This window comes from Eriocheir sinensis, chromosome 59, assembly GCF_024679095.1.
Source record: "Eriocheir sinensis breed Jianghai 21 chromosome 59, ASM2467909v1, whole genome shotgun sequence".
NCBI lineage: Eukaryota > Metazoa > Arthropoda > Malacostraca > Decapoda > Varunidae > Eriocheir > Eriocheir sinensis.
The window spans coordinates 931,153-944,145 of NC_066567.1; the positions used below are offsets into that span (position 1 = coordinate 931,153).

At 43.0% G+C, this 12,993-nt stretch overlaps 1 protein-coding gene across 2 annotated transcripts in view; it reads right to left on the bottom strand.

Annotated features, from left to right (window-relative positions):
- Positions 1 to 88: 88 nt before the first annotated feature.
- The window catches only part of LOC126985262 (dopamine beta-hydroxylase-like), a 13,363-nt gene continuing 458 nt past the window's right edge, over positions 89 to 12,993 (bottom strand). The window contains exons 1-13 of one of the 2 annotated variants that reach the window (XR_007738450.1): positions 12,689 to 12,993; positions 10,424 to 10,570; positions 8,334 to 8,492; positions 7,283 to 7,384; positions 7,061 to 7,159; positions 6,468 to 6,566; positions 5,969 to 6,053; positions 5,217 to 5,383; positions 4,246 to 4,428; positions 3,328 to 3,515; positions 2,739 to 2,870; positions 1,374 to 1,781; positions 89 to 818 (exon numbers count right to left, since the gene is read on the bottom strand). The exon at positions 12,689 to 12,993 is cut by the window's right edge and continues 458 nt beyond it. Coding sequence is in view for 1 of the 2 variants with exons in the window: in XM_050839895.1 (XP_050695852.1) it covers positions 1,646 to 1,781; positions 2,739 to 2,870; positions 3,328 to 3,515; positions 4,246 to 4,428; positions 5,217 to 5,383; positions 5,969 to 6,053; positions 6,468 to 6,566; positions 7,061 to 7,159; positions 7,283 to 7,384; positions 8,334 to 8,492; positions 10,424 to 10,570; positions 12,689 to 12,993 (1,802 nt within the window). In the remaining variant the exon portion in view is untranslated. Of the gene's footprint in view, positions 819 to 1,165; positions 1,782 to 2,738; positions 2,871 to 3,327; positions 3,516 to 4,245; positions 4,429 to 5,216; positions 5,384 to 5,968; positions 6,054 to 6,467; positions 6,567 to 7,060; positions 7,160 to 7,282; positions 7,385 to 8,333; positions 8,493 to 10,423; positions 10,571 to 12,688 lie in introns of those variants that run through there. The other variant, XM_050839895.1, reaches the window with a different exon arrangement.

Genomic DNA, 12,993 nt, shown 5'->3' on the forward strand with positions numbered 1-12,993 from the left:
GAGACACTCACCTCTACACCCAACCCAGGCCAGGACAGCAGGAGACACACACCTCTACACCCAACCCAGGGCAGGACAGCAGGAGACACTCACCTCTACACCCAACCCAGGGCAGGACAGCAGGAGACACTCACCTCTACTCACTTGCTTCCATAGATAACTTGGTGGTTGTAGGATTTATTTGTTATAATACTTTTTTACATTCATATATTAGTATCTCCACAACAACCAAAAAAATTAAAAACTACATGGCTATCTCCAACCAAAGTTTTATACACCAAGTGACCTCCACCGTGACTCTCCCTCCGCCCAGACTCCAGAGAAGTGTATCTACGTGATGTCGGCGCCTCTTCCCCAGCACCACGTGAAGAGACGGGTCGTACATTTCTATCATAAACAAGGAAGGGTGTGACAAGAAGGGTGTTTCCAGCTACAAATTGGAGGACAAGAAAAAATACATCACTAGAGGAATGAGGAAACACTGCAACAAAATGAATTACATGAGTGAGAAGGAAAAATTAAACAACACATTTCTATCGTAAGTAAGAAAGGGTGATAAGAAGGGTTGTTTCTGACTACAAACGAGAACAGAAGTAGTAAAATGTCACCACAATAATGAGGAAACACTTCTACCAAAATAAATTACATGAATGAGAAAGGAAGGAGAATACCAACACATTCCTACCATACATAAGAAAGGGTGATAAGAAGGGTTGTTTCCGACTACAAACGAGAACAGAGAAAGAAATACATCCCCACAAAAACAATAAAACACCACTAACAAAAAATAATACATGAGTGAAAAAGAAAAACTAGGCCTATGAAGAAGAAAAACAACCCATTTCTATCACATATAAACAAGAAAGGCTCATAAGTTTACATGAGTGAGAAAGAAAAACTAGGCCTATGAAGAAGAAAAACAACCCATTTCTATCACATATAAACAAGAAAGGCTCATAAGAAGGGTATATTTCAACTACAAATGAGAAAATGAATACTATAATGATCACACACTCTAGAAACTGATTTACATGAGTGAGAAAGGAAAACTAGACCAATATAGAGGAATAACAACCCATTTCTATCACATATAAACAAGAAAGGCTCATAAGAAGGGTATATTTCAACTACAAATGAGAAAATGAATACTATAATGATCACACTACCATAAAAAAACAATACAGGAGTGAAAAAAAAAAATAGACCAATGAAGAAAATAACAACCCATTTCTATCGCATATAAACAAGAAAGGCTCATAAGAAGGGTATATTTCAGCTACAAACGAGAACGGAGAAAGAAACACGTACTCACAAAAACAATAAAACACTACCATAAAAAAACAATACAGGAGTGGAAAAAAAAAAAAATAGACCAATGAAGAAAATAACAACCCATTTCTATCACATATAAACAAGAAAGGCTCATAAGAAGGGTATATTTCAACTACAAATGAGAACAGAGAAAGAAACACGTCCCCACAAAAACAATAAAACACTACCATAAAAAACAATACAGGAGTGGAAAAAAAAAAAAATACTAGGCCAATGAAGAATAAAAACAACCCATTTCCACTACAAGACAAACCCAAGTGAACCAACATAACCACATGAGGCGAGGGTGTGAGGAGGTGTAAGCGAGCATAGACTAGTTCACCAAAGCCCCGTCACCCTCCTGCACCTCCTTGGCGGGGCTGCAGGGGCTCTGGGGCGGCGGCAGGGGGTGGAGGATGCGAGGGATGGGTATGTTCTCCCAGTACCCGGGGAAACGCACACCTGATGACCTGAGGAAGAGGAGGAGAAGGAGATGAGACACACACCAGACAGAAGATTAAGAAGCCAGCCCCGAGAGGATATAATCATGAATATCAATGCAAGATGGCGCCACTATAAACACTTGCCTGCGCCAGAACGGGCTAGGCCGACCATCAGACCCCACCAGTAAGATGCCTACCAGCGCAATAGGCAGCAACGTAAAAAAAAAAAATAAATAAAAAAATAAAAAACGCTAGTGCATGTAAAAGAAGACAAGAAAACAGAAGATGAAAAGAAGGAGAGAACAGAACAAAAAAGAGAAAGAACGAGACGCAAACTAAACATGAAATTAAAAAACATAACAGAGGGAGACTTAACTAAAAATCAAATTAGAACTGAAATTAGAGAAATGTGAAGGTGAATGCATATAAAACCGCTCCATATGAAAGAAGAAGAGATGAGACACAGGCCCGACACTAGACTAAGGTGCCAAACAGCGGATAACTTAACTCGAACCCAAATCAAGAGCAAAATTATATAGCTGAGATGATTGCATATGAAGGCGTAGATTTACATAGATTTACATACAAAATCAGACCACACAGACCCCATGGAGGAGGAGGAAGAGATGCGAAACAGATCAAAAACAGGATTAAAGTGTCTTAGAGGAGGATCATCTTAAAACCAGAACTGAAACAAATTATATAAATGTGAAAATATATGCAGAAATAAAACTAATGCGAATATAAACTCTTGCTGACCTGTTTTACTTGCTTTCTGTTAACTCTGCCCTTCACCTCACCACCACCACCACCACCACCACCACTCTGTCACACCACCCATAATTCTGTCATCAAGTCATCACCACCATCATCACCACCATCTCATCACCATCACACCACCACCACCACCACTCTCTCACACCACCCATAATTCTCTCAGCAAGTCATCACCACCATCACCACCACCAACACCACCACGCTCACTTGTTGCACTGCATGGAGACAGGTGAGTTGAGGTACAGGTCCGCCAGCATCCCGGACCGAAGAGGCGTCCACTTGATAGCCTCGTAGTTCTCCCTCCAAGTGGCCTCCTGGGATGTGTTCTGCAGCTCCCACCTGAAGGCAATGTCGACATGAGTGTTGGTATGAGTGACTCTTAACCCGGTAGCTGCAGGGATCGTGTTTCTTAAAGGCCCCTCAAGGCGAATTAATGAGAAAAAATCATCACTCACGCAAACCATTTCATAATATATATCAATGCATTTGCTATCAGTTTATGCATCATCTATTTTGGGGGGTTTATGTCTTGGCAAAAATTTGGCCTGTCGCTGGTACACGGTAAAGTCACAAATTTGGCCCGTCGCTGGTACACGGTGAAGCCACAAATTTGGCCCATCGCTGCTACTGAGTTAAATAAAAAAAAAAATGTTCGCAGGTTTAAAATTCAGTGAGATATTTTTTTTTTGACGGCAAGGGCGACACCTCAAGGGCAATATAACTAACAGACAACAGAAAAGACTGCAAAATACAGCCTCCTCCTCCTCCTCCTCCTCCTCCTCCTTCTCCTCTGTACCTTTTCATGAACCCGAAGTAGTTGACGAGGGTGGCGGAGTCGACCGAGGACTTGCACACCTCCAGATCCGTCTTGGGGTAGTAGTGGACATAGTTGACGCACATCTCGTCGCTGATGGCAAACCCGCCCACCGTCACCTTCTCCCGCTCCGACGTCGAGTACTCGCAGCTCATGATCAGTGCGTCACCCTGTGGAAGGAAGGTCACGCTGGGTCATCACAGGGTCAGGGATTGTTAGTTTACTTATGTATTTATTTGGAATTAGTTTTGTAATGCATGGGAAAAGAAGACAAGAAGAAAATAAAAAGAAATAGAGAAACATGGGCCTGGAATGAAAGTCAGAGGTCTAGAGTGCGGGCAGTGGAAATGAGTTATTTGAGGAGTGCTTGTGGTGTGAGTAGAATGGATGGAGTGAGTAATAAAAGTGTGTACGAGCATTTTGGAATGTGTCCCGGGGGTGAAGGGAAGAAGTATGGAGTGGTGGAAGAAGTGCAGCGACAGACTTTAAAGTGGTTTGGCCACATGGAGCGAATGGAAGAGAGTAAGATGACCAGGGGGTGTATGTGAGTGAGATAGAGGGAGGGAATGTTAGAGGACGACCTCCAGTGAAATGGAGAGATATGATGCAGGAGTATGTTAGGGAAAGGGGTGAAAGAACCGTGAGAAACTTTGAGCAGGCAAGGAGGGAGTGTATGAATAGAGAGAGATGGAAACTCTTCTGCCGTGGCCATCCCCTGGTGGGAGCTCCTAGGACCAGGCGTCAATGAGATGATGAGAAAGGAAGAAGAAAATGATGGGAAGGAAAAGGAAAGAAGAAAATGAGAAGAAAACAAAGAATAAGAAGACAAGAAAACAGAAGAAGAAAACAGAGAAGAAAAAGCGAAGAAGAAAAGGTCAACACAACCATGCTCGACCCTACCGGCATCACGTGGACCGGGCGCGGAAGTCTTCGTATCTCCTGGAAGTGCGTGGAGTAGTGGTTGTCTCGGTTGAGGTCCGCCAGCTCCGTGCCCTCTCGAAGGTGCTTGGTCCACGCCCTCACGCCCGTCAGGTGGGTGTGGAGCTGTGACCCGAAGATGTGGATGCCGTCCGCTGGCAGGCCCTGTATGGGGGGTGGAAAGAGTGGAGTCCAAACATCTATTTTCTATACAACAAAAATGGATTATATTATTGGTGCTAAAGAAGAGGATTGGAGGAGAGAGCAGGTGGAGTGGAACCAATTTTTTCTATACAATGACAGAATTGGATGATGTTTTTAACTTATGGTATAAATAAAAAAAGAATGACCTCGCTTTGTTGTACAGGAAGTCTCATTAGTAAGGAAGCGTTTATGAATTTTCTGAGTCAAGACCTATAGTGACTGTTTGGGGTTTTGTTAGGTTAAGTTTAGGGTATCTTCAAACACACCTTATGGTATAAATCAACAAAGAATGACCTCACTTTGTTGTATGGAAAGTCTCATTAGTAAGGAAGCATATATGAATTTTCTGAGTCAAGACCTATAGTGACTGTTTAGGGTTTTGTTAGGTTATGTTAGGTTAGGTTTAGGGTATCTTCAAACACATGATAGCCAGCACCTTATGGTATAAATCAACAAAGAATGACCTCACTTTGTTGTATGGAAAGTCTCATTAGTAAGGAAGCATATATGAATTTTCTGAGTCAAGACCTATAGTGACTGTTTGGGGTTTTGTTAGGTCAAGTTATCACAAAAAATGACTTGGCGGCTCATTTACGAGGGTGACTATACTCTTCCCAACAGCCAAGAATGACAAAGACAGCCATACCAAAAGGCACACCACATGACGAAAAACTAAGCCAAGAATCTGGAAACACAAAAAATGACAGGCAGTTTTACGAGGGTGACCATATACTCTTCCGAACACATACCAGGGCAGTACACTCGGGCACACAGTAGCCGGAGAGCGTGAAGGCCTGTATGTGAGGAGGGATGGCCATCTTGTCTATGTACTCGAGGCCCAGCTCCATGATGGCTGCGTCGTGTTGCCTCAGCCGACGTGTGTGGTGGAGCGCCAGGCCCGAGCTGTCCACGCGACCTGAGAGTTATAAGGGGATGAAGGAGGAGGATTTCGTTGATGTACTTCAACTGAAAATAATCTTATGTCCTGCACCAGTGAGAGAGAGGAGGAGGAAAAGAAGAGGATGATGAAGATGCTAAGGAAGTAAGATGATGTTACGACCAGCATCAAACAAGAAAGAGAGAGAGAAATAAGAGGGAAACGAAGGTGAGGAAAATAGACAATGTTAGAATCCACGACAAAAAGAGAAAACCAAGAAGGAAAAGAAGAGGATGATGAAGAAGAAAAGAAAGTATGATGGGAGAAAAGAAGGAAGAGAAAATGAAAGAGGAAAAGTACGAAGAAGACAGAGAGGAAAAACAAGTAGGTCATGTAAGAATCTGCCACAATATGAGAGAGAAGACAATTAAAGAACAATGAGAGAGAGAGAGAAAAAGGAAAAATAGATGAAGACAAGAAAAAGTAAATTAAAAGAAGTAATCATATATATCAGAACTTACAACAATAACTGAGAAGAGGAAAAAGAAAAAAGACAGACGATGGAAATTACAAAGCACAAGATGAAGAAGAAAACGAAGAAAAGAAAGAACGTTACAGCCCCACCTGACAGCTTCCGAGGGTTGTTGTAGTGGACCTCCAGCATGACGTATGGGTTGAAGTCCGGCCCCCCGACAGGCAGCCCGGCCTCCTGAAGGAACATAGGAACAGCTGACATATTACTGACTCACTGCTGAAACTCACTGAATCATTCCCTCATACATGCATTCCCCTCCATCCTCCTTCACCTGTTCCCTTCTCCTTACTATCAGAAGGTTAGACACATATCCCTTCACATCCCTCATCACACCCTCCACCACTCACTGCCCTCACCTCACACATCACCCTCAAACATCACCATCACCCACCTCCAAGCACCTCAACACCCCTCACCATTCACTATCATCATCCTCACTCATCACCATTACGACAACACCACTGTGATGCATGACAAAAAATGACAAGAACATAAAAAGAAGAAAAGAAGAAAGGAAGAAGAAAATGATGAGAACGAAAAGGAGAGAAAAAGTGAAGAAAAACACGAAGACAAGAAAGGAAGACTCACCTGGGGGTATACGAAGGCTGACGCACCCATCGCCCAGGCCGCCAGCACCCTCTTGCAGGCGTCAATCTTAGGGTCACGGTCTGGGGAGGCACACAGACCCTGGAGGTGGAGGTAGATGGGAGGGGTTAAAAATCTTCCCCATCTTCTTCTTTTTCTTGTTTATTGTTATTTTCCCTCATGTGGTTGGAGAGGGAAAGAAAAGGTTACGAGATGGAAAGAATTGATGATTGATAATAGGATAAATTATACTTGTCTGTACAGCGAGGAGGTGAGAGATGAGGAGATTGGAGGGTAAATTCAAGCCTTCGATATTTGTTGATTTGTCTTTAGTTTTCTTAGTGGTTCATGTGTGGTTAATCTCCATCTATCTACACACACTGAGCTTTATTCATGTATCTGTCTGTTACCTTGATCTTTTTTTTACAGCGAAGGAGACGGCTCAAGGGCAACAAAAAGAGCGCAGAGAGAGAGAAAAAAAAAGCCTGCTACTCACCACAACAACTTATTTATTTTTTGTGGTTCATGTGTGGTTAATCTGTACTCGTTCTCCCTCACACCAAGATCTCCGAGTATAGTTTTGATGGGGCACTCACCTGGTACTTGGGCACAGTGACGTCAGGCGGGTACTCGCAGTGGAAGAGCTCCATGTGGTGCACCAGGTCCTCGTTGCCCGCCTCAATCGCCGGCCCAAACTGTTGATGTTACGCACCCGTCACCATCGTCTCCATGACACCACAATCATCACCATCGCGTCACAATTACATTTCCTGAACCCTCCCACCTTTCCCTCCCTGCCTCCTCCTCCCCCTCCTGACCTGCAGCACGTGTCGTTTCTCAGCAAAGACGTCCGGCAGCCTCTCCACGGTGCACCAGTAGACCGTCTCCTCCGCAGGGACCTTCACCTTCTGCGACCGCACCTGAGGGGACACAGATGCGTAAATATTCGATAAACGATCGATGAGGGCATATGCAGGGGGGCATGTTGCCTCGCCCACCCTATGATGCCACACCCGAGGGTTCCTCTGGGCAAGTCTCCATGCAGGCCCCTTCCCTTCCCAAGCACCTCAATCCATGAACTCTGTGGGTGTCCCCTTGGCCTCCTCCACCAGGGTGTCTATTACAGAAGCAGCCTGGTGGGCAGGGTCAGCTTCTGGGCAGTGTGCCACATGCCCCTGTAGCCAGCATCCTCTGATTTCAAGAGCGAGCTAAATCTAACCTCTTGATCTTGATCCTGATGAATAATGCGCAGGGCACCTGTACATATGCCTTACCTAAATCTAGCCTGACCTAACCTGACTTGTGACACACTGCTTAAAATGAGATAGACATATATAAATCTAGCCTGACCTAACCTGACTTGTGACACACTGCTTAAAATGAGATAGACATATATAAATCTAGCCTGACCTAACCTGACTTGTGACTCACTGCTTAAAATGAAACAGACATATATAAATCTAGCCTGACCTAACCTGACTTGTGACACACTGCTTAAAATGAGATAGACATATATAAATCTAGCCTGACCTAACCTGACTTGTGACACACTGCTTAAAATGAGATAGACATATATAAATCTAGCCTGACCTAACCTGACTTGTGACACACTGCTTAAAATGAAATACATATATAAATCTAGCTAGCCTTTAACAACCTGACTAGACACACTGCTTAAAACGAAATACATATATAAATCTAGCCTGACCTAACCTGACTTGTGACACACTGCTTAAAATGAAACACATATATAAATCTAGCCTGACCTAACCTGACTTGTGACACACTGCTTAAAAAGAAATAGACATATATAAATCTCTAACTTCATAATAATCAATTTGCAACACACACACACATATATGGCCTCACCTCCAGGACCTGCGCCTCGTCATCCTCGGGGGCCAGGGGCAGCGAGGGCTTGAGCAGCTCCACCCGGACAAGCCCCGTCTGGTCCCCCGCCGCCAGGACCCCGGAGAGGCGGTAGAGAGGACCCGTGCCCCATGACCACACCACATGGGTCGTGCCGCGCTGAAAGGGAGGGAGAGGGAGTCGTCAGCTATATCCAGGAGACAGTCTGAATGTTGATTGCGATGCCGTCCTTACTAGGCTCCTGACGAAGTTTACGAGTCTTTCTATTATGAATGTGATACAGAGGATCCTAAAGGTTACTCTAGAATCCTTCAGTGTCGTGTATGTCTGTTATGGGAGCCTTCTCATCCGGCAGGCCACTCATGAAACACAAGTCACCATCGGAAATTTTGCATCTTCAACCATCATTCCCATACCTACTTATCCCTTCCTTTGAGGCACTCTATCATATCAACACTCTCCACAAGACTTAGCAAAGAGTTCGTGTCTTTATAAACTTACTGTAATGGTTAAATGACTGTCATGGGCCACACAAGATATATAGACCAGTAGGGAACCACAAGACATCTACCACCCAAGTCTATGAACATTTCTATCCCTTCCTATAAGACACTATCATATCAACACTCTCCACAAGACTTAGTAATGAGTTCGTGTCTTTATAAACTTACTGTAATGGTTAGGTGACTGTCATGGGCCACACAAGCATGCAAAAAGATATATAGACCAGTAGGGAACCACAAGACATCTACCACCCCCGTCTATGTACATTTCTATCCCTTCCTATAAGACACTATCATAACACTCTCCACACGGCTTAGCAATGAGTTCATATCTTTATAAACTTACTGTAATGGTTAGGTGACTGTCATGGGCCACACAAGCATGCAAAAAGATATATAGACCAGCTGTTAACCATAAGACATCTACCACCCCCGTCTATGTACATTTCTATCCCTTCCTATAAGACACTATCATATCAACACTCTCCACACGGCTTAGCAATGAGTTCATATCTTTATAAACTTACTGTGATGGTTAAATGATTGTCATGGGCCACAAAGGGATGCAAAAAGATAAATAGACCAGCTGTTAACCACAAGCCACCATCTAAAATTCTTCACCTATTCTCGTCCGTACACTCTCTCATCCCTCCCTATAAGACACCCCATCATATTTTCACTATCCACACCTTTCAATAATGAGTTCGTATCTCTATAAACTTAATGTGGTGGGTGGATGTCACTGGATTAACCTCACACACACATTCATAATAACATGCCCGTCTTCCGCCATCACAGTCACCCTCCTTCTGTCAATCCTCCCAGGGCTGCCAACATATCCACAGAGCTACCAACCCTATTTCTCTATTACCAAGGAGACATAAGAGCTACTGGTATATCAAAAAGGCTTTCTAAATGTTGTGAATGTTTGGAAATTAAGGAGATACCAAAAAATATATATAAGATTCAGGTTGGAGTCTTCATAGTGGACATTTTTTTTCACTAGTTCGAGACTTTGGAGCTTCGAACACACCCCTGGCTGGTTCATGAGGCTAGTTTGAATGTTACTGACAAGAATTAAGCCATCTCTCTCTCTCTCTCTCTCTCTCTCTCTCTCTCTCTCTCTCTCTCTCTCAAAAATAAGCTCGACCGTCACTTCCTTCAACTTAATATCAACTAGAGTAGAAATGCAACGTTTTGGAGTCTTCTGATTAATGTAAAATCACTTAGGTTTAAGGACAGACCACAAGGCTCTCTGGGGTCTCTCTGGTCTGATTTTCTCTCTCTCTCTCTCTCTCTCGTCACTACCCTTCCTTCTTTCTTTCCTTTCTTCCTTCCTCCCTTCTTTCCTTACTGCTTTCTTTACTGTAAAAATAATAATAAAAATAGTAATAGAACTCGCCTTTTCAATCTGCTAATCTCATTTTCTTGTTGTGACCCAAAGACCAGAATATTCCGACTCTTTCTATATGTTTAGGGTTTCCTCCTCCTTCTCCTCCCTTCCTTCTTTTCTCTCTCCTTCCTTCCCTCATTTTTTGCCTCCCCTCTCTCTCTCTCTCTCTCTCTCTCTCTCTCTCTCTCTCTCACCTGGATGACGTAATGGTGGGGTCGGCAGGTGTCAAATTTTCTGGAGAAGGTGAATTTGATGACGTCCTCGCGCACCTTGTACCTGAAGTCGTCACACGCTTGCGACTCCGCCAGGATGAGTCGAAGATTTTGGCCCACGAAGGCGTTCTGAAGAGTCGAAGTAGTAGTAGTTGTAGTAGTAGTAGTAGTAGTAGTAGTAGTAGTAGTAGTAGTAGTAGATCAAAGAGGACATGAGAAAACGAGCATAAATAAGAGAAAAGTGAAAACAAAAAGAAAATAAAGAAAGAGGAGAAAGAGAAGGAAAAGGAGAGAGAGAGGAAGATGGGAAATGAGAGATGTTGAGATGAATTACGAAGAAGAAGAAGAAGAAGACAAAGAAGAAAAAGAAAAAGAGAAGGAAAGTAAAGCAAACAAAAGGAAATTCGTCCCACTCTCTCTCTCTCTCTCTCTCTCTCTCTCTCTCTCTCTCTCTCTCTCTCTCTCTCTCTCTCTCTCTCTCTCTCTCTCTCTCTCTCTCTCTCTCTCTCTCTTCTGTCACTCACCGGCGAATTCTGGAAACCTTGACAAAAGTAGGACAAAAAAAAACTAAATATCATACGAGTGCAATTAGTTAAGTAGTCTGTGTGTGTGTGTGTGTGCGTGTGTGTGTGTGTGTGTGTGTGTGTGTACGTAATTTAATCCTTCCTCATCTAATTAATTACGTTTTCATGATTGTGTTTAGACTGAAAATAAATATCAAAGTTGCTGTTCCCATTATTATTATTATTATTATTATTATTATTATTATTATTATTATTATTATTATTATTATTATTATTGTTGTTGTTGTTGTTGTTGAGTATGGAATCTTACTGCGTCATGTTAGTTCGAAAAGTCTCTCTCTCTCTCTCTCTCTCTCTCTCTCTCTCTCTCTCTCTCTCTCTCTCACATCGCCTGCCCGTTGTACGTTACTCACTGGGGGATAGAGCTCTCTCTCTCTCTCTCTCTCTCTCTCTCTCTCTCTCTCTCATGTAATCATCCTCCTGACCTTCAGTAGACAAGAATGAGGAGAGGAAAGAAGGAAGGAAATCACTCAAGTTCACCAAATCTCTCTCTCTCTCTCTCTCTCTCTCTCTCTCTCTCTCTCTCTCTCTCTCTCTCTCTCTGACAAGAAAACATCCACTCAATCCAGTTTGCGTTTCTATGGCAATGGATTATCTTGAAACTGATAAGAGGAGGAGGAAGAAGAAGAAGAAGAAGAAGGAGGAGGAGGAGGAGGAGGAGGAGGAAGAAGAAGAGACTTTTAATACACAGAATACAGAGGAGGAAGAAGAAGAAGAAGCAGAAGACTTAATACACAGAATACACACAAAAAAATACACAAGCAACACTAACATACACAAAACAAATCAAAACAACACACTACAGAAGAAAATACAAAGAAACACAAATTTAGACGCAACACAACCACTCAAACTCAACTCAAAAATGACACAACACAAGCTTGCAACACAACCAAAACAAAAAACATCTGTACTATAAAAAAAATACGAAACCACAAACAATCCGGAACACAAAACCACAGAAACACAACATTCCGACCCCCACACAACACAAAGCAAATCAAAACAACACAATACAGAAGAAAATACAAAGAAACACAGATTTGGACGCAACACAACCACTCAAATTCAACCCAAAAATGACGCAACACAACCCAAACACAAAACATCTATACTATAAAAAAATACGAAAACCACAAACATTGCGGAACACAAAACCACAGAAACCCAAAATTCCAACCATCACACAACACAAATTTAGACGCAAAACAAAACCACTAACTCAATCCCAATATGACGCAACACAACCCAAACAAAAACAAAACATCCATACTATAAAAAAATACGAAAACCACAAACATTGCGGAACACAGAACCACAGAAACCCAAAATTCCAACCCTCACACAACACAACCTTAGACGCAAAACAAAACCACTAACTCAATCCAAATATGACGCAACACAACCCAAACAAAAACAAAACATCTATACTATAAAAAAATACGAAAACCACAAACATTCCGGAACACAAAACCACAGAAACCCAACATTACAACCCTCACACAACACAAATTTAGACGCAACACAACCCAAAAATGACGCAACACAGCCAAAACAAAAACAAAACATCCACACTATAAAAAAATACGAAAACCACGAACCTTCCGGAACACAAAGCCACAGAAAAACACAAAATTCCAACCCTCACACAACACAAACACACCTGAAAGTGGACCCTGCCATGCCAGTCGGTCCATAACACACAGAGGTCGGCCCCTTCCAGCAAACCCCTGTCGGAGAATCCCACAGCGAGCCAGGGTCTTCGTCCTCTACCTCTCGTGTGAACCTCAAACTCGACCTCCTTCTTTCCGTAGTCCAACCTCCAGTAGAGATGGTGTGTGTCGTTGAGGTCAAGGGCTACATCGTAAATAGGGGTCGTGGGGTGTTGCGGAGGGGACGACCCAGCCAGAACGACCCCCACGAGAACGAGGATAGGGAGGACGACGACCCCTAGACGACCCGCCGAGC